The sequence below is a fragment of the Astatotilapia calliptera genome, chromosome 7 (genome assembly GCF_900246225.1).
Source record: "Astatotilapia calliptera chromosome 7, fAstCal1.2, whole genome shotgun sequence".
Taxonomy (NCBI): domain Eukaryota; kingdom Metazoa; phylum Chordata; class Actinopteri; order Cichliformes; family Cichlidae; genus Astatotilapia; species Astatotilapia calliptera.
Window position 1 is genome coordinate 3,590,845 of NC_039308.1, and position 22,223 is coordinate 3,613,067.

Below are 22,223 nucleotides of genomic sequence, written 5' to 3' on the forward strand. Positions count from 1 at the left end.
GGATGCATAAACACAACCATGAGCTTAACTCTCATTAATTAGTTTTGAGTCCCAAGAGGAGACAACATGATTGGATCTGTTATGATTAGATGAGTGTTTAACAAAGAAAAGGACCTCAGAGTCACTGTCCCTGTGCTGCTGTAGTTAGAGCTTTGTTCTTATTGCTGGAAAGAAGTCAAAAAAACAAAGACTCAAAGGGGACCCACAAGGACCAGACAGAGGTGCAGCTCAGGGGCATGATTTCCAGGGGGATTAGGGGGTTTATGACCCCCCCCCCCCCAATAATCAAACCCAACCAATATAATAATGGATTGCATTTTATATAGCGCTTTTCGGGGCCCTCAAAGCGCTGTACAATTCCACTATTCATTCACTCTCACATTCACACACTGGTGGAGGCAGCTACAGTTGTAGCCACAGCTGCCCTGACAGAAGCGAGGCTGCCATATCGCGCCATCGGCCTCTCTGGCCATCACCAGTAGGCAGCAGGTGAAGTGTCTTGCCCAAGGACACAACGGCCGAGACTGTCCAAGCTGGGGCTCGAACCGGCAACCTTCCGGTTACAAGACGAACTGCCAACTCTTTGAGCCACGAACCCCCTCCCCAATAAAATTATGAATTATCTTGCATAAATAATGTTGATTTTCTTTTGATCGTTTCAGGTATTACATGCATGGTTAATGCTGAGAAGGAGAACATTTTAACCCAAACAGTGACCATTTCCTGAATCTAAGCAAGTAGTTTTCAGGTCTTAAACCTAGCCAAAGTCCGATTATAGAAAAGAAAGTTTGATTTAAACCCTCTTAATATAAATTAACCTGTTATCGCTGGGTGGGTGTGTCAAAACAGAAACACCAAAGGACGCCTTACCTGTGAGTCAGAGACACCGGAGACATCTGACAGAACAACAGCATCTGAGGTCCTGAGATCAGAACATGTTGGTCATTTTCATGTCTTTTTGTGTCTCTTCTAAGGTGAATGTTGATAGTATTTGATATATTTTAGACTCACACAAACACTTTGAGTACCATCAGGAGGTATTTGAGTTTGTTTTCTTTGACATGTGGACAAGAAGAGGTTCAGACAAGCTGAGATTCATCACTGCTGTGCCGCCTTTAGTCATACCAATCCTTAAAGATTATGATGCTTACATAAAAAAATGTTATTTTTAACATGTTCACGTTATTTTAAAAGTAACCTAGTTTCTGTCTGTGCCGTGTCAAAAACGTTCTGCACCAACAAAGCATGTTCGGAAGCTGAAATCAGCAGCAGAACATATCCACCATACTTCTTGAATAAGTTCACATGGGCACAAAAAACACATCCTGGCTTAAAAAAGCTGTAAATGACTGATTCCTGCTTTTGAGAAACAGCACTGTGTTTCTGAATGCTGTCTAACACCTGCACAGACACCCATTCAGACAAGTGATGTGACAGCATCTCACTTTAGAGCGATGAAGAGGCACAATTTAGTCTTTCAGTGAAGAATGAGATCAAACACACGTATTTCATGTCCATCAACACACTCACACGCTGAGACCACTGTTCCTCATGTGAATGGACTGGTTTTTACATGTCACTTTTCTACTCGAGCAGTCAAAGCACTTTTACACAACATGTCACATTCACTGCTTCACACACACATTCATTCAAGCATTTTTTCTATGTCTAAGTGCTTTATTTCTATCTATCTTTCACACTCCAATGAACACATCAGAAGCAACTCAGGTTTCAGTATCTTACCCACGGATACTTTAACATGCAGACCGAAGCAGACAGGAATCAAACCTTCAACCTTCTGATCAGTAGATGATCTGCTAAACCTCCTGAGCCACAGCTAAAGCTCTTTCAGCCCACTCCTCACATCAGTGTAAAGGGCAAAGCATCTAGTTTCAGCCCAGCTCTTGCTCCATGAGTTGTTTCCATCACATGAACACTTGGTCACACCTGAGATGCACACCTGCACATCACTGCACTCCCGGTGAACCCTAACCACATCGTTCTTCACTCTCTCAAAAACACACTCATGTAACTCTGTGTCTGCGTGTGTCTGTTACTCACATCGGTCTTGGTGGCAGCCGCTTGTCAAATGGGTCATAGCAAGAGGAGAAGGAGAGGAGGAGAGAAATAAAACCAGAGTGTGAATCCTCCTCCTCCGAGAGAGAGGCTGACTGCTGAGTATGGCAGTGGGCTGTACCACCTAACAGCAGAGGGATGGAGGAGGCAGGACCAAATTATTTGTCTGCGGGAAAGTGGGGAGGAAGAGTGAGTGTGCATGCAAAAGAGAAAAATGTGAAATCACCGCTTCAAGTGTTGTAGAGAAGGACACACAGAATCAGTGGAATGAAATATTATTCAAAGGCACATTTCACTTAACTTGTACTTTAAAGTTTAAGATGTATTTCCATTTGTTGTGTACCTTTAGCTGTAACAGCAGGCAGGTGAGCCTCAGTGTTTGGCTGATGGAGGTGTCACACCACCTAGTGGATGAAAGCAAGGTTGTTGAAGGCTAGCAGAAATTGAAGTGCATGCTTTTCTGCCTGTTAAAGCAAAACCCACTGTTCTGCAACACTACTGCATTCTGGGAGGAGGTGATCGCAAACCAAAAGGGAGAATTGTTATTTGAGTTTTGTAATTATTCCCCCACATATATAGAGAATTAATTTTCTAGACAGAACAAATATGATTATCCTGAGCCAGAGTGCAGCTGGAGAGCTGTATTAATTACAGTTTGATAGTAAACTGAAAGATTCAATTCAATTTATTTATACAGCACCAAATCACAACATAAGTCACCTCAAGGTGAGAAAAACCCAACAATCAAATGACCCCCTATGAGCAGCACTTTGGTGACAGTGGGAAGGAAAAACTCCCTTTTAACAGGAAGAAACCTCCAGCAGAACCAGGCTCAGGGAGGGGGGGCCATCTGCTGCGACCGGTTGGGGTGGGAGAAGGAAAACAGGATAAAGACATGCTGTGGAAGAGAGACAGAGATTAATAACAAGTATGATTCAATGCAGAGAGGTCTATTAACACATAGTGGGTGAAAAGAAATACTCAATGCATTATGGGAATCCCCCAGCAGCCTACGTCTATTGCAGCATAACGAAGGGAGGATTCAGGGACTAATAAATGTAACATCACCCATTTTTCAACATCAGCGTTTTGGCTGACATCATGTTTTGTGTTTTGGAAACCAGAAGTCACTATTTTAACCTCCAGATGATATCCACATAAAAAGATGTTCCAGAGGTTCCAGGGGCTCCAATTAGCTGAGGTGACGCCTTGCAGTTAGCAGCTGGGTCACCATCCACATGTCAATCAAAGAGGCCACACCCCTAATAATGCAAACTAAGCTGTTTTTTGTAGCCAGGTTAAAGATGGTTAATGGGAGTCGAGGGGAACAACCCACTGCTGGAGCTTCAAGTGGAAATTAGGGGAACTGCAGTTTTTGCTTCTTCCAATGTTCTTCTGAATTAATGTTTCAAGCCATAATCCATCTCAGAGTTCAATGTCTTTAAATTCCTAACAGGATGATATTTATCTAAGAAAAGAATAAATAGGAGATTTAACTCTAATGTGTTGATGAAATCAAAGCCTGCTTCTGTTTCAGCAGCCCTGCTGGCCCAACCCAGCAGTCGCCATCTAACTCATCTTTAATTACAAAATACATTAAATGGTTTCATTTTAATTAAAGCTGTCCTTTCCAATTAAGATATGATGATGAGGAGAGCAGGGCTGTCTCCTGGGCTGCTTTATTTATCTTGGAGTCAGCCTCATGTCAGCAGCTGGCTAACGGCCTCCCCACATGCATTTCAATGAGCAATTACCCATCAGACCACAAGAGGTGTGGGATAACACACAAGAAAGGCTAATTTTATGGACTAATTTGAAAAATCAAATGTGTTTGTCTGTAGAGAAGCTGCAGATTTTAAAAAAATCTGTTGGATTGACGCTCAGCTGGAGCAGTTTTATTCATTTTGTAGCTGTGATTCTTGGCCGGAATGGGATGAAGCCCCACTATAGGTTAGAGATGAGTTGCTGTCCCAAGTGGAGGAGTTCAAGTAGCTCAAGGTCGAAGGTTGGCGGAGTAAAAACTCATTCTACCTTCCTACACTCAGCTTTAGACAGAAACTCTGGGCAGTGAATGAAGGAACGAGACATTTTCAGAAACAAGCAGCGGAGCTCGCTCTGAAGGGTGGCCAGGCTCGGGGTGAGGAGCTCAGTCAATGAGGACCTCTGAGTGGAGGTGCTCCTACACTGAAAGGATTCAGTTCAGCTGCTTCTTCATCTGACTAGAATGTCTTCCAGGTGAGGTGTTTCAGGTATGTTTAAATGAAAGTAAATCAGGGGCAGAACCAGGCAGATGATGTCTCTCAGCTGGCTTTGGAAAACCTCAGTGTTCTGCCAGAAGAGCCGGAGGAGGCAGCCAGGAAAGCCAGAGCTGGGCATTTCTTAGAAACTGCTGCTCCATTGGATAAGCAGCAGAAAATGGATGCATGAATAGATGTGTAAAATTTTCCATCCATCCATCCATCCATCCATCCTGGGCGCACCAGTCTCAATGGATGGATGGATGGATGGATGGGCAAGCCAAAAGACATAATCTTTCCAGCATTTCTGGAACTGCCTCATGGTCTTCCTTCCAGTAGGAAATACCTGGAACACTTCAATTTAAGTTTTTGTTTTCATTTCATTTAAAGTTTCATTTAATATTTTGCTGTCTAATAACGGCATTTATTGCAGTTAATAGCATGAACAGAACAACATCAACACAGGAGTTAAACCCTCAGCACTGCTGCAATGACAATTCAAGTAACTGCTCTATGATGAAGGTCTAATTAATTTTTTTTTTTTTTGTACTCGAGCCAGAGATGCAGTCCATTTTAATCCACCTGTCACTCTACCTGCTGCTAATCTCTCTGCTGAGTGGAGCCAAATAGAAAATATGCAAAATCACACCTGCAAAGCTTCTCTCTCTCTCTCTCTCTCTCTCTCTCTCTCTCACACACACACACACACACACACAGTCAGCATGCAGGAGGGAATCTGCAACAAAAGATAAAGTATCCAAACAAAACCCTAAATCCATAAATTATTTGATTCTACTTACAGAGTTTAGAAATGTTTTTAGAAATCTGAAATGTAACAGAAATAAACCAAAATGTACAGAGAGATCATAACATGTTTTCATCTGTGAAGGGTTACACTTCACAGGTATCAATGATGGGATAGTGTTAGTTTAATTAAAATTAACACAAACTATTGTAAGAAATTCCACCGTAAGTCCCCAGCCATTAACATCTCTCGAATCATTAGCAACCCATCTATTTAAGGTTTGTTTAGTTTAAGTTCAATCCTTTTTAAAGAAGTTTTGCTTGTTTGGAGCCCCAGTAATGGAAAAACTGTCATCTTAATTGAATCAATGAAAAGCCATTTGTGAGCTAATATTATCCAGTTTTTGAAAATGTACCAATTTAGGCTTGTGGCAAACAAAAGCCATTACCAACCTCTGGTAGATTGATGGGGACCTGGTAGATGTCCAACAAACTTACTCCACCATTCATGTAAAAATTAAAAAAGAAATGTTGGTGGGGCTGGTTTGTTTCTTTTCATGGCACAATGTTTTATGAGTTGGCATTTAACTACAAAAATGGCAAAAAGAAACTATGTGTTTGGATTCCTTGATTAGTGCATGTATTCTGGGCTGCATTCCCCACTGATTTATCTGAAGGCCACTGTGACAGTCATCGTGTGGGTCAACACTTCTGGAGTTTAATCACCACTTTGGCACTGTTGGGTGAACCGGATCTTATGTCTTGAAACTTAAATAAGGAGCCTAGAAGCTGAATTTTAATTTACAGTCCCAACTTTAGGGGGTAAAAACAGAACTGAGCAAGAGTTGGTTTTTAGGGTTTTTATCGTTAACTTGGTTGCCCTGGGTCTTTTACCGTGTTGTAGTTGTGTGTCTTACTTTGAAAGAAATATTTACGCGTTACTATAGTGACCAGAGAGCATTAAGGGGCAGAGAGGAGGATGTTACTCTCAATATTGTTGGCGCATTTCAGGTGGATGCTGCTAATAAAGTTGCACAATTACACAGTGAATTCATGTTTATTATTGTACTTACAAAATACCACAGTTTTTGTCTTGGTCGTATCATTTTATTTTGTTGCATTTATCCGCGACACCTTAAAGGCCGGTCCGTGGAAATATTGTCTGACATTAAACCGGTCCGTGGAGCGACAAAGTTGGGGACCGCTGGCCTAATGCCATCAATTTCTTTTGACCTTTTAAAGGAGGAACTTCCAAAATCCCAGTGCACTTCAGACCCAGCAACAACTCAGACAAAAACCCAAGGATGAAACATCCAAGCACAAGCTGAACAATGTAGTGCAGTAAGTAATACTAAAACATTTGCAAAGGAGAAACCAAACAACCACTCCACAAGCACGCGGCACAACACAGGAGAACCACCTCAGCAGGATAAGACCCAGCTCCACATCTGCACCTATCCTGACCCATGTGACCTCAACAGTGTTGGTCAAGTTACTTGAAAAAAGTAATCAGTAACTAATTACTGATTACTTCCCCCCAAAAGTAATCCTGTTACTTTACTGATTACTTATTTTCAAAAGTAATTAATTACTTAGTTGCTTAGTTACTTTTTAAAAACATGATTTACAACCTGAGTAGGTGATAAAGCGATAGATCTTTCAGCCCAATTCTACTTTTTCTACATAATCCATCATACAAAATGTAATCAAATGGAAAAGTCTCTTTTTTTTAAACTTGTTTTACCAGTTTTAATCTTTTAACTTTATGCATCAAGCAAAAATAAAATTATATGCAACATTCTCTGACTTGAAGAAATTTGTTTAACATTTAAACCTATTTTCTGCACATTCCAGCACATAAAATAAAATATTTTTTGTGTTTATCCACGAGTTTCTCTGTGAGTTTCCCATTACGTCGCAGCTACTCGGTGCTTGCTTGGAAGTTTAGGGGTTTTTTTTGCTGTAAAAAGAAGTTTTCTTCCCACGCACAACGGACCCTGATGTTTTTGTCACTTTTTATGGAATCAAACTCAAAGTAAGGTCAGTACTTCCACGCTTTAAACGCTGCACGCTCATACTCTCTCCCACAATCGATATGTGATCCATTGTTGATCTGCACACAGCTGTTGTCACGAACGTCGCACTCGCTTACGTCACTGTCATGAGACATTCTCGCAAAAAAATCACGGTTTTAGTAACGCAGTAACGCAGCGTTCCTACAGGAAAGTAACGGTAATCTAATTACCGTTTTTGCAATAGTAATCCCTTACTTTACTCCTTACTTGAAAAAAGTAATCAGATTACAGTAACGCGTTACTTGTAACGCGTTACTGTAACGCCCATCTCTGGACCTCAATAACTCAAATGATGTCAGGGTAAAGAGATGTCTCGCAAATATTTAACGTCTTGGCTCATGATGTGACCCTTAATGACTCACATCATTACAGTGTGGATCAAGACCCTCAGGACCACCTCCAAAGGCACAGCCCAGCCTAGAAGTTTTTAAAATGGAACAAGATTCAGGTCTAGGTACCAGGTAGCTTCAAACACATAAAAACAATCTGTAGCCTCAAATCAAAAACAATTCTCAATTACATTCCCTCATTTGAAGTGTTTTTTTATCTTACTCTTTTAGTCATCCACATTTGTAAACTCATTACGTGTGAATTTCTGTTCATATAATTCACCACTGTTTCCTGTCTTGGGCAGGACACACTTGGAAAGCAGATGTCATAACTCATATAATCCTGGTTAAACACAATTTATTTCCACTGAGTCCCTGCAAGCTGTATTAAAAAATTACAGGCCAGAAACTGACTGATTGCAAAATGTATCCAGAACCAATAAGGAAACAACAGCAAAAACCTCAAACAAACATCACAAACACAGAAAACCATCCGTCAGTTTGCTTCTGCCTGAAAAGACAAACGTGAGTAAATCATCTTTGTTTTCAGAACTCTCAGTTCTCATGTGGTTTGGATCAAAGCATCAAACTATAATCAGCAACTTTGCCAAAGTAAATTATCATTTTCCAAAGTGCGGTGGTGCCACATGTTTGTGAAGAGACCTGAATTCTTTGGTTTTCTGAAAAGACTCAAGCTCCACCTGGTGGACACCAACCAACATCCATAATTTGTCAAGCCAGACTGTTTCTTCCTCTTGTTTTAGCTGTTCCAGTTAAGGATTACCACATTGGATCATCTGCCTCCATCTCACTCCATCTGTACCATCATCCTCTGTCACACCAACCCTCTGTATATCATCATCATCATCATCAACTTTATTTATAAAGCACTTTAAAACAACCACAGCTGACACAAAGTGCTGTACATTGGAACTGTAAAATAAAATTACATGAGATATAAATAAAAAACAAATAAAAGAAGAGTGAAATCATTAATTAAATAACTACTGCATTAAAAAAAGAAACTAAGTCTCACTGAGGTTAAAAGCCAAGGAATAAAAGTGGGTTTTAAGACGTGATTTAAAAGTGGACAGTGAAGGGGCCTCTCTAACATGCATGGGCAAATTATTCCATAATTTTGGAGCCACAATAGAGAAGGCCCTGTCCCCTCTGAGCTTCCTCCTGGATCTCGGTACCTCCAGGAGCAGCTGGTCAGCTGACCTGAGAGACCGACAGGGTATGTGGGGATGAAGAAGCTCAGAGAGGTAAGGCGGGGCAAGACTGTGTAGGCATTTAAAAACAAACATAAGAATTTTAAAATTAACTCTAAAAGACACAGGCAGCCAGTGCAGAGAGGCCAGCACAGGGGTTATATGCTCTCTTTTTCGAGTTCCTGTTAGGAGTCGTGCAGCCGCATTTTGAACCAGCTGCAGACGTGAGAGCAACGACTGACTGACCCCCACATAAAGTGAGTTACAGTAGTCCAGGCGGGAAGAAATAAAAGCATGGATCACTGTTTCAAGGTGCTGCCTCGAAAGAAAAGATTTTAGTCTTGCCAGTCGCCTTAAATGATAAAAACTGGACTTCACCACTGCTCTGATTTGGTTGTCCAATTTAAAATCACTGTCCAACTTAAAACCAAGGTCAGTAACAACAGATTTAAAATAGACTTCCAGGGATCCTAAAACAACAGAGGAGGACTCACAGGGACCACTGGGTCCAAACACCAACACTTCTGTTTTCTTTTTATTAAAATTTAAAAAGTTTCGAGCCAACCAAGCTTTAATGTCATCTAGACATGTCAAGAGAGGTTTTATGGAGATGGCATCCTTGCGTTTTAGTGTCAAATAAATTTGGCAGTCATCGGCATAACAGTGAAATGAGATCCCATGCCTTCTAAGGATAGAACCCAGAGGCAGTAGATACAGAGAAAAGAGCAGTGGCCCTAAAATTGAGCCCTGTGGGACACCACATGACAGAGGAGCAGAAGACGATTCGTAACCGAGAAGGCTGACAGAGAAAGTTCTATCTGACAAATAAGACCTAAACCAATTGAGTGCAGTGCCACCAATACCCACTACATCATGTAATCGAGAAATTAAAATATTGTGGTCTACTGTGTCAAAGGCAGCAGTTAGGTCAAGCAAGACAAGAACAACATGGTTACCAGAATCACATGCCAGAAGGATGTCATTAAAAACCCTTAGTAATGCAGATTCTGTGCTGTGAAGGGTTTTAAAACCTGACTGAAAAACCTCAAAGATTCCATTTTCATCTAGAAAATCTTTCAGTTGACTAAAAACAATTTTCTCTAAAACCTTGGAGACTAAAGGCAGCTTGGAAATAGGCCTATAGTTCGCTAAAACTGTGTGATCAAGGCCAGGTTTCTTAAGCAGTGGCTGTACTACTGCATGTTTGAAATTTGCAGGAACCACACCAGAAGACAGACTGCTGTTAATAATGTCAAGGACATACTGTTGTATACTAGGAAAAATTTCTTTAAAGAATTGTGGAGGGACAGGATCCCGTGGGGAACCTGTGGGCTTAATATGGCGAACCACATCCTCTAAAGAGGAGAGCGTCACAAGCTCAAACTGAGTGAAAACAGCAGCGCAAGGGACAGAGACAGAGGGGTCAGAGTCAGGAGCTGTGATAAGAGCCCTGATGGTGACAACCTTTTCAATAAAAAAGTTCAGAAAATCATTGCAAATCTCAGGAGAAACTTCCAAACAGACATTCAAAGGAGTGTTGCAGGAATTGCTGTCTTGTGTGTGACTGGGTGCAGTAAGGAGTGTATGTAATGTGTGTGTGAGCATGCGCGTGAAGGAAACGCGGGGAGCGAAAGAGGAAAAAGAGAGTGAGAGAGTGTGTCATGGGTAGAGGGCGACCGGGAGCAGCGTTCTAACGGGCTACAGGCTATGCAGTGTGTTTCCAAAGTGTGCAGTACTGTTATTAAAGCCTCATCTCTTCAGTACTCTCCGGTGCCTCGGCTGATTTCTGTCTGCCTCACTACTCCACAAAAGTGAAGGGAGTTAACCCCGAAGGAGGACAAACTTCGGCCCTGGAGGAAGCATCTCCCCTCGTGTCTCCCGACCACGGTCAGGGGACTGACGGCGAGGAATGGTTAACACTGGCGACCACGAAGGGACCCTCTCACGTTGTTAAAGAAGTGGTGAGCACAGAGAAAAACCGACAGGCTAAAGCGGCTAACGATAAAGCCGAGTGACTGTAATTACAAGTGTATTAGCCCGCAGCTAAGCTAACTCGCGATGGCCGCTGCTCGCCATTCTCGTGAAAAGTACGGACTTGAGACCAATTACTCCAACCCGTTCATATCGCTGACCAGTGTCTCCGAGGGTGCCGCGAGCATTAGGGAAGCTAACAGAGACAGAGCTGTGACTAAATGTGAACATATGAACCCATTCCTGTGTGCCGAAAGTTGTGCTAACACACACGCTAATGGAGAGTGTGTATTCGCGCCGCCCGATGGTCCTGCCCGGCCGCAGTTTTCCCGCACGAATCCCTTCGTTGATGCTGAATGCCGCAGCTACGGCTGTGAGAGAAACACAGGCAGCAGCATGAACTATTATCCAGCTCCTACTCCCCAAATGAAAATCCACTATCCAGACTCAAACCCATTTTCCTCCGCTCACATGGACAGTTTTGTACACAGCACACCGGCTCAGTTTAACGCAATGTTAAATACACCCATGCAATGTATGCCTTCCAGTAGCCTTAATGAAGCCATTAGCTATGGGGAAATCACTGCACAGCATAAACCCCGCTCGAAACCAGGCAAGACCCGCTGTGTGCCCCGTCAGCCCCCATCTGACAGTGAAGAGGACGGTGACACTAGAGAGAGAGTCCCCACCCTACGTCCGGGCCAATATGACGGCACCACACCGTGGAAGGAATTTCTGCACAGGTTTGAGAGCTGCGCTGAAGCCAACTATTGGTCAGAAAAAACAATGACAAAAATTCTGCCTAGTTGGAGCAGCAGGGGCCATTATCCACAGAAATCCCTGCTCATCCAAATGGGATTACCGCCGCCTGGTGGACGAACTGGAAACTGCATATGGCCCTTCTTCTGACCATGCAGCTGCTGTTGCTGTAGAACTGAGGCAGCGAGTGCGTAAACCTGGTGAGGCCCTGCATGTTTTCAGAGATGACATTTATGGGAAAGTGGCTGTTGCATATGGTAATAGAGCAGAGATTGAACAAGACTCTATAGCTGTTGAAGTTTTCACCAATGGGCTGGGTGATGCAGAAATAGTACAGAAGTTGCTAGAGAGGCACCCAGCCACACTTGCCTGCGCATACGAAATAGCCCACCGACACGAAACCACTAAAAGGGCTGCATCTTATGTAACCAGTGCCATGCAGCAAGGAGCCCGTAATGCAGCTGAACGCCGGCCCCGAGCTGCCGTCGTCAGAGAAAAAGACAGAGATGAGACTGTTGCTGAGCATGCACCTGCAGCTAGCCCCTCACCGAATCGTTTTGTCCCACACACACCCTCGACAACACCGAACAATCACAGAAATTTTAAAAGGAGTGGGGTTCGCTGCCATAACTGTCAAGGTTGGGGCCATGTCCAAAAGCAGTGCCCTTCCCCTCACAAAACCACCAAGGCCTTAACATTGAACAGTAGCCCTTGGGACAGCCCAAAACCCACTGTGCTCCACCTTAAGTGCCAAAGCCAAGAAATGAGTATCCCCATGCGAAGTGGAGGTATGTGCTGTTTTGGACAGTGGAGCCCGGAGGAGCGTGCTGCCGCTGCCCTACTACAACTCCATCCACCCAGACGTGAGACCACCACTACAGCCCTCAGTTGTTGAGACCTTGCTTGGTGTGGGACCTGGGGACGTGCCGGTGCTAGGTGAAGCCCAGATACCTGTCAATATCAACAATCGACAGGTGGATGTTGATTTCTTGGTGGCAGATATAGCAGGAAATGAGGTGCTGCTTGGGCATCCCTTCCTCACTCAAGCTGAAGCACGTCTTGATTTTGGCAAACGCCGCATCATCCTTTTCGGTGAAGAGGTGCTCTACTACCAAACCGAAGCCAGTACAAAGTCACACGCAGTGAGAATAGCTAGAACTGTGGTGGTGGAATCGGGGCAAGAGTATATGGTGAAAGGCAACGTGCATCCTGGTGCAGCAGCTCGAGGTGACATGATGCTTAGTCCCACCAAAGGTTTTGTTGAGAAGCACAAAGTACTTATCGCCAGAGTCCTAGTCAACGCACAGCCTTCTAAAGCTGTCCCACTTCGCCTTTTTAACCTTGGCAATAAAGCAGTAACAATTAAGGCGGGATCCATTGCCGGGCTCCTCCAGCCAGCTGAGGCCGTGGAACCCTCCATGGTCTCCCCAGCTGCAGACTCTCTGACCAGCCCTCCTGTGGTTCCTCTGCACCTGCAGGAGCTCTATGCCCAGAGCTCCACAGACCTCAATGACTATGAACAGCTCCAACTGAAACGCTTGCTTTGCACTTATGGACATGTGTTTTCTACAGGGCCTGCTGACCCGGGCCGAACCAGCCTTGTGCAGCATGACATCATAACCCGTCCTGGTGCCCCAGTCAAACAAAATCCACGAAGAATGGCAGGGGAAAAGCAGCAAAATGCTGATCAGCAGATCTACGACAGTCTACAGAGCGGTCTCGCCCAACGCAGCTGCAGCAGCTGGGCCTCGCCCATCGTTATGGTGCGTAAGAAAGATGGGACATACCGTCTCTGCATTGACTACAGGGCTCTCAACGACCGCACCATAACAGACGCCTACCCGCTGCCCCGCATCCAGGACACGCTGGACACACTCTCAACTGCCAGATGGTTCAGCACATTAGACCTCGCATCTGGCTACTGGCAGGTTGAGCTGACGCCTAGAGCACGCAGGGCCGCCGCTTTCTGCACTAGGACAGGCCTCTTTGAGTGGAACGTCGTGCCATTTGGACTATGCAATGCCCCGGCAACGTTCCAGCGGCTGATGGACCGCGTCCTGGCTGGCATGCAGTGGGAGACCTGCCTGGTCTACTTGGACGACATCATCGTGCTGGCTAAGGACGTGTCGGGGATGCTGCAACGGCTTGGCCAGGTATTCTATAGACTTCAACAAGCTAACTTGAAACTGAAACCTGCCAAATGCTGCCTCTTTCGCCGCGAAGTTGCTTATCTTGGCCATGTGGTATCCGAGCATGGTGTGGCTACCGACCCCAGCAAAGTTCAAAAGGTTCAGATGTGGCCCACACCTACGTCCATCCAGGAGGTCAGACGCTTCATCGGCCTGGCCTCATATTACCGCCGGTTTGTGAAAGATTTTGCCTCTATAGCCGAACCCCTGCACAACCTGACCAAGAAGAATGCACATTTTCAGTGGCATGCTGAGCACCAAGCAGCTTTCGACAAGCTGAAGTGTCGACTCACCTCTGCCCCTGTTCTTGGCTATCCACTTGACCATGGAGAAATGACACTAGACACTGATGCCAGCGACACTGGCATCGGCGCGGTGCTGTCACAGATGCAACAGGGCGTGTGCTGGCATATGGCAGTCGTAAGCTATCAAGAACTGAACAAAACTACTGCACCACACGACGTGAACTACTAGCCGTCGTGGATTTCACGTCCCACTTTCGCCAGTATCTCCTTGGACGGCCTTTCAAAGTGCGCACAGACCACAGCAGTCTACGGTGGCTAACAAAAATGAAAGAGCCAGAGGGACAATTAGCTCGATGGCTCGAGAAGCTTGCCGAGTACAACTTTGAGATCATCCACCGTCCAGGTCGAGTGCACACCAATGCTGATAGCCTCTCCAGAAGACCCTGTCGCCAGTCTTGTCCATGCAGAGTGCAGGACCCCCCCAAGCATCTCGGGGGGACCAGTCATCAGGCAGTTCAATGCGAGTTGGACTCTGACACCAGCTCCCTGTTGCTGAGTCCGGTGAGGGTGGAGGGACAACCGGCTACTACAGCGGTGTGTCTAGTGGGGGTAAGTCATAACACCACCACACCAGAAACAAAGACTTTAGACCAAACTGCTCTTACAAAGTCAGACATTTTATGTCAAAACACTTCTATCAACACAGACATCTCAGAACAGACAATTCACACTAGAACAGACATATCACACCAGAACATGTCCACTAATACACACACTGTAAAGCTGACTGAGAAAGTATATGTGGCTAAAACCCTTGATACTGCTTCTCTGTTTCATGGTTGGACCATGGGGGAGCTGAGCCAAGCCCAGGACGCTGATGCAGACATTGCACCCATACGCGCCTGGATGGAGGCCAGCAGTGAGCGCCCCCCATGGACTATTGTTTCACCATGCAGCCCAGCAACTAAGACATACTGGGCTCAATGGAAACGGCTCTACTTCAGAGATGGAGTTCTGGTCCGTCGCTTCTACTGCCTTGACGAGACCCAGTTCTATCCCCAAATCGTACTGCCACGTAAGCTACAACCAGAAGTGATGGGCCAGATGCACGAAGGGCCAGTGGGTGGACATTTTGGTGTCGAGAGGACTGTGGCCAGACTACGAACCCGATTCTATTGGTATCACATGAGGGAAGACGTCGCTCTTTGGTGCCGTACTTGTACCAGCTGTGCATCCAGGGCCCGACCCCAGAAGACACCGCAAGCTCCGATGGGAACTGTCCGGGTAGGAGCCCCAATGGAGCGCGTTGCGCTGGACATTATGGGACCACTGAATGAGACAGAGCGCAGAAACCGATATGTGCTTGTGATACAAGACTACTTTACAAAGTGGACTGAAGCCTTTCCTATCCCAGATGAACGGGCTGCAACCGTTGCCGAGGTCGTTGCGTCTGAGTGGGTGTGCCGCTACGGGATACCTCAAGCACTACACAGTGATCAGGGACGCAATTTTGAATCTGATGTGTTCCAAGGGGTGTGCAGTTTGTTTGGCATAGATAAGACTCATACAACGCCATTCCGACCCCAGTCAGATGGCCAGGTTGAACGTTTCAATGCCACTCTCCAGAAGATCCTGGCCTCCACAGCAGAGCGTTGTCATTGGGACTGGGACCTGATGATCCCGTACGCTGTTATGGCCTACAGGGCGACCAAACACAGTGTTACAGGTTTCACCCCGAACTTCATGATGTTTGGCCGAGAACTGAGTGAGCCAGTGGACCTTGTCGCAGGTCTACCTCCTGATCCAGGCAACCAACCCTCAGTTCCAGAGTATGTGCAGCAAATGCGTGAGCGGCTGGAGCTGGCCCACCTCATCGCCAGGGAAGCCCTGGGTGAGTCAGTCAAGCGCGCAAAAAGGCAATATGACAAGAACTGTTGCCACACACAGTATAAGACTGGAGATCCTGTGTGGTATCTCATCAAAGGAACACGTCACGTCAAGAACAAGGTCAGAAAGTTCCTCCCATCGTATGAAGGACCATTCTTTGTCCTGGGACAATTGGATGACCTAGTTTATCGGATCCAGAAGAACCCAAGGTCTAAAGTGAAAGTTGTCCACCATGACCAGCTAAAGCATTATCGCTGCCGCGAGCCACTGGACAATACCTGGGTCCTTGATCAGGCTCATCAGTGGTCCCCTACAGAGGTCCCACCACCAGCTTTAGAAGATGACCCAGCAGACCGTGATCTGGGTCTGCACAGTCTGTTCTCTACTGCAACTGGCAATGGCCCCAGCTCCTCTCAGCCTTCTGTCTCAGTTGCAGCTGATCCCGCTCTGGTTGTGGTTGTCCCATCGTCCCCTTCCCATGTAGACCATGAGAATGGTGGGGGTGTGGTGGGTGAGCCAGACCACCCGGGCCAGCAGTTTCAGCGACCAACTCGTCGGCGCAGAGCTCCAGACTGGTATGGAGTGTGGATCACGTAACTTGGTTTACCTACCATGGACAGTTCCAAGTAGGACTGAAGATTCGGTTCAAGTTTAAATCGTTTCAGCCTCCTATACTGTTAGCTACAATGGTTTAAAAGAGTTATATTTTTTTTTCATTGTTCCAGTGTTTACATTTTTTTTTAAAAAGTATCTGAAGGACCTACGGGGTTATCTACATGCACTTATCCATTTGTATTTGTGCCTTCCTAGATGCTAGGATAAGTTGGTTATTCCCGGTCGCCATGTAATAGTTACAATTGTGTAATTTCTTTTCTACTTAACAGCACTTGAAATGCTTTATTTTGCACATGTATGTACACCTTACTTGAGCCAACCTCTTTGTCACTGAAGTGCACTCGTTGATACTATACCTCACCTTATATGCGGTAATGGCTAACACTTTTATCTCCTGTGGGCTCCAAGTGGTAAAGGGGATTGTGTACCAGTTTTATGCATTACAATGCTGGAGTGGAATTATTGTTTAATTGCCATCCAGAGTGGGGGTAGTGTTGCAGGAATTGCTGTCTTGTGTGTGACTGGGTGCAGTAAGGAGTGTATGTAATGTGTGTGTGAGCATGCGCGTGAAGGAAACGCGGGGAGCGAAAGAGGAAAAAGAGAGTGAGAGAGTGTGTCATGGGTAGAGGGCGACCGGGAGCAGCGTTCTAACGGGCTACAGGCTATGCAGTGTGTTTCCAAAGTGTGCAGTACTGTTATTAAAGCCTCATCTCTTCAGTACTCTCCGGTGCCTCGGCTGATTTCTGTCTGCCTCACTACTCCACAAAAGTGAAGGGAGTTAACCCCGAAGGAGGACAAACTTCGGCCCTGGAGGAAGCATCTCCCCTCGTGTCTCCCGACCACGGTCAGGGGACTGACGGCGAGGAATGGTTAACAGGAGTATTAAGAACAGTGTCAATGGTCCTAAATAACACACGTGGGTTATGACAGTTGGAAGAAATAATATTTGCAAAATATTCCCTTTTTGCCTCTTTAACAGTGTTCTGGTAGCGATGCCAGCAGTCTTTGAGAATTTGAAATGATACATGCAGTTTATCCTTTTTCCACCTCCGTTCTGCTCGACGACATTCCCTCTTAACAGCACGACTGCTCTCATTAAACCAAGGCTCAGGTTTAGCCTTAAGCTGCCTGGTTTTTAAAGGAGCCACAGGGTCCATGATTTTTTGACAGCAAGAATTAAACCAGGAATGTAGGTCTTCTGTGTCAGAGGAAACAAAGTCAGAAGGCCCGCCGAGCTGATTAAAAGCAGCAGAAAACTGCGCAGCAGTGGCGGGGTTAATAACCCGACAGCACCGAGTAGCAGCGCCAGGTTTAACTGCGGTATATGTCAAACCAACGTTGAATAACACAGGCATATGATCTGAGAGTGCACAGTCACAAATCTCCAAGTCAGTGACAGGCAGACCATATGACAGAACAAGGTCCAGTGTGTGTCCGTGCTCATGTGTAGGGCCACGTACGGACTGTACCAGGCTAAAAGAGTCAATAAGGCTTAAAAAGTCCTTTACCAGTGGCTTATCAGGACAGCATACATGTATATTAAAATCTCCAACAATAAGAACACTATCATAGTTGGGCATAATCCCAGCTAAAAAATCAGAAAAGTCGTTTATGAAGTTCTTATTGTATTTCGGGGGGCGATAGATGACAGCGCAGAAAATCGGGTTTGTACGACTCACCTCAAATGAGGCAAGTTCAAAGCTGGAGAACGAAGGCTGTAGAAAACACTGCTTACATTTAAAATCCTTTTTGTAAACAGTCACTGTGCCTCCACCTCTGCCTGACGTCCGTGGCGAGTTAAAATAGCAACAATCCACAGGTAAAAGTTCAGATAGGACACTGGACTCACCAACACTCAGCCACGTCTCAGTCACACACAGAAAATCCAGATCACGGGAACTGAAGAAGTCCCGAAGAATAAAAGTTTTGTTTAAAAGTGATCTGGCGTTCACCAGGCCAATCCTAGCGGGAGCTGGAGTTGGCGCTCGGGGTTCAGGGGGTCCAGAAACCCGCCGCAGCGATCTCAGATTCCGATAATGTTGACAGCGGAGGTTTAGCCTGGGAGGGCATGGGCAGCGAGGCCGAGGAGCATCATCATCAAAGCCGACCACAGGCACCAAACAGGCATCAACAGGATCCAGAAAACGCCGAGACGCAAACAGCCTTGGCAAGAATCCATGTACTGGTCGGAAAACAGCAGAATAATTCTTTAGGTAAACCTTTAGCTTCACCAGGCGACCGCTTCGTTTACCCCGGCGACGAGGACGCTTTCGCCGGGAAGGTAGCGTGGGAACCCGGTACAGGTAACCCGGGGTTTCCGATGCAAATGGGGGCAGGGGTTGCTGCCCACCAGCTCCAAAGGACACAATATTTTGGACCACAGGTTTGAGGTCCAATAGTGTCTGGCGATCATACCTCAGCAGAGACTTTGTTTCATGGATGACACAAATTAAAAATAACATAAACAGGAACAAACTTGGCAGTGACAGACGAGCAGCCACACACACCGGCGCCATCTTGCCACGTGTGAACATAAAGTTCAAATGTACAAATGCATCAAAACATGCATCAATCTTCTCTGTGGTCTTCTTCTCTTCCTTCTGCACGGCAGATTGTCCTCCACCAGCCTTAGACTTCTCTGCCACTCCCGACTTCCTGATGCAGCACCACATCTTTCTTAGCACCTAATAATATGTATGCAAACATGCCATCTGTAGCGCTCTTCTCAGCATGAAGCCATACTACTGCTCACTGATCATCACTTTCACTTTACTTTCACTTTCACTTTATTTCTAAAGCACTTTAAAAACAACATAACAGCTGACCGCAGTGCTGTCCTTTCTTATTTGTCTGAAGCAGATCAAACAAATAAGAAAGGGCAAGACCATTAAGACGCTTAAAAACAAATAAAAGGATTTTAAAATGGATCACATCTCTTCTTAACCTAACCTCAACAACTCTTTTCCTTCCACATGCCATGGCTCATCAGCTTTATCCCTCTGTAGTTACTACAGCTCTGCACATCACGCTTGTCTCTGAAAATCAGTACGAGTACACTTCTACATTCCTCAGACATCCTCTCGTACTCCAAGGTTGTTTTAAACAATCAGGTCAAAAAGATGATTCCCCTCTCTCCTAGATTTCTCCACCACTCCACAGGTATGTCATATGGATAATTTTCCACTCTTTATCCTTTCCATAGCCGCCCTCATTTCCTTGTTACCAACCCTCTGCAGTTCCTGATTCTCTAACTGTCTTCCACCCATCTACTTCTCTCTAACTTTCTTCTCTTCTCTCGTTAGCACATTTCTGTCTCTATCATTAACCACCCTAACCTGCTGCCCATGCTTTCTTCAATCTTTCCTCACTGTACACATCACCTCCCAGTACTCCTGTCTACTTTCTTTGAATCCCTGACTATCCTGCTCTTTCTCTGCTAACTTCTTCCTAAGTGATCCTGTATGTCCTCAGTCCAAAACCAAGTCTCCTTGTCCCCTTTCCTCTGTCCAAAGGTCACATCAAACACCTTCTTTGCAGTTTCCGTCATCACTACAGCCATTCTTATCCAGCCATCTAGCAATTCTCCCCACCACCCAGAGCCTGTATCAGCTACTACACAACATCTCCTTATCACCTGTTCCCTTCAGCTACATGTCCAATGAAGTATGCTCCAATATAATATCAGCCAGCTCTCTCCCTTTACTGCTCATAGACGATACATCCAGTCCCTACTCTCACTACACTTTCCTGCTCTCTCACTGCTTTCTAACATGCCTTCCCCCTCTCCTCTTCCTTTGTCGTTTGCCAACAGTAGTAAAAGTTTTCATTGGCACAAGCACGACATTCAGGATAACTTACTTTTTTTTTTCATCACTTTTCTTCTCTTTACTTTCTGTCATAAAGTGTAACCAAGGCGAATCCTGATATTAAACAATTAGAGGAATGATATCTTATTAACAGAGAAAGGTGCTAAAACAAATGTTTTTTCAGCTAATGTGAAAAACCTGAGGGACTGCGTTAAAGCCCAAAAAAAGATGAAGGATTATTTTCATAATCATAAGAATCAAGCTGTTCTAGAAAAGTCCCAGAATAAAAGCATGTATTTCCTGTGGTGTCAGAAATATAACACTTTGATGTTGTTGCATGATGATCATCATCATTTGTTCTAGTCGAAAATGCCAACATATGTTTAGTTTTTAAAAGTTTAAGATTATAACGCTTAAGAACTGAAGTCAGCTATAGCTACATCAGGATCACCACAAAACACCTAAAAGACAGACAAAATTACAAAACAACACCTCTCCACTCAGATGCTCCGTTTTGTAAGCGCAATACAGAAAACCAATGAAATTAATATTTTAACAAATTTCTTGCTGTAATAAAAAAAAATCTGTTAAAAGTTTTAAAACCTGGAAAAAAGATGACAATATGAGCCTTTCACTTCATTCCGGTGAGTGCTTCACAGCTCCACCTGTTTTCCAGGAGGTCTCAGGCTGTCTTTGGTGATACTGGCTGATGAGCAAAGCACAATCTGATAGCTCCATGTGGGTGTTGTTCCCGCATAATCAGACTTAATCTTGGTCCACATTCCACATTGCAAGTGACCACTCTCATTTCTGTGATGTCATACTTTTGTGATGTGGACACACTGTTACACCACACACTAAACCCTAACCAGAAGAGCTTAACCCTAACTATAGCGCTACAACCCTAAGCACGATCACATCCCAACCCCCAGCCCCAATCCTAACAGCCTTTTATTTACAATGTTTTCCTGAGTGCTCATTGGCCGTTTTTGTTTTTTTACACGTCACAAAACTATGACATCATAACAATATGCTCACTTGCAATGCTGAACTTGGACCAACATTAATTATGATAATTCAAGAATAACTCTAATAAGAGAATAAAACTAAAGCATCTCTATTTCATACCAGCTGGTATCTGGTATGAATACCCAACCCCCTTTTTGGGGTTTGTATTCTGTTAGTTTACTTATGATGACATATCTGTTATTTAAGCACATATCTTGTGTGGACTCAGTGTTCTAATTTTAGGCATGTTAAAAATCAAAATGTGCTTCTTTTTGTTTTTCCAATAATCTTCCATAAAGACAGTTTTTAGCTGTGCAAATGGTTCTTTTGTGTTTTTAACAAATGCGTGAAAGAGTGTGTGTCCCTCTGCGCTCACTGCACATGAAATTCCAGGCTCTTCAAGGAAATTCAAGGCCTTGTTTGATGGAGTTCAATCATCTTTTTTATTTACTTCCAATTAAACGTTATAATTCCAAATTCAGCAGATGTGTTTTTCCTTTTGGGGATTTTCATGTGTTTAGGGTGCTGTATAGGAGATTATAGTGTGCATGCATACTCTGCCATTATCATACCTTATATATGACTCTGAGTTTAAGTTGAAGTTTGGACTTGTAGCAGCTGCAGGGTCTTTTCTAACATCTCTTCCAGGATCTCTACACCTCTTTTTTTTCTCTTTCTGAGTGGGGGATAACCGAGGCGGGGGCTTCTGCCTCAGATATCGCTGCCTTGTCATTTAGGAGCAACATGACATTATGCTGCAACGAGGCGAGTTTGGGGTTTCAAAAAAAGTGGGGCTTTATAGTGACTGTAATTGGAGCAAGAGCCACATTCCTGAGCTGGAGAGCGAATCTGAAATACTCCCCAACAACGGGGGATGATTAAAAGACACCACTGCCAGCTGACTTCTCCTTATAATTTAAGTCTATTTCTGGATTTGCTGATGGTTTATAAAAAAAAAGAAAGAAGGGACAGCATGTTCCAGATGTGGGCCCTCCTTCTTCTCCTCCTCCTCCTCCTCTGGCTTCAGCTTCCACCTCCAACATGCCTGACAGGGAGGTGGGTGGAGGTGAA

General features: G+C 44.8%; 1 protein-coding gene across 1 annotated transcript in view; it reads right to left on the reverse strand.

The window, feature by feature from the left end:
- LOC113025114 (Golgi apparatus protein 1-like) overlaps positions 1-22,223 on the reverse strand; it is a 155,968-nt gene that overhangs the window by 83,373 nt on the left and 50,372 nt on the right. The window contains exons 26-27 of the mRNA XM_026172549.1: positions 2,420-2,480; positions 2,062-2,200 (exon numbers count right to left, since the gene is read on the reverse strand). Coding sequence (XP_026028334.1) covers positions 2,062-2,200; positions 2,420-2,480 — 200 coding nt within the window. The remainder of the gene's footprint in view (positions 1-2,061; positions 2,201-2,419; positions 2,481-22,223) is intronic.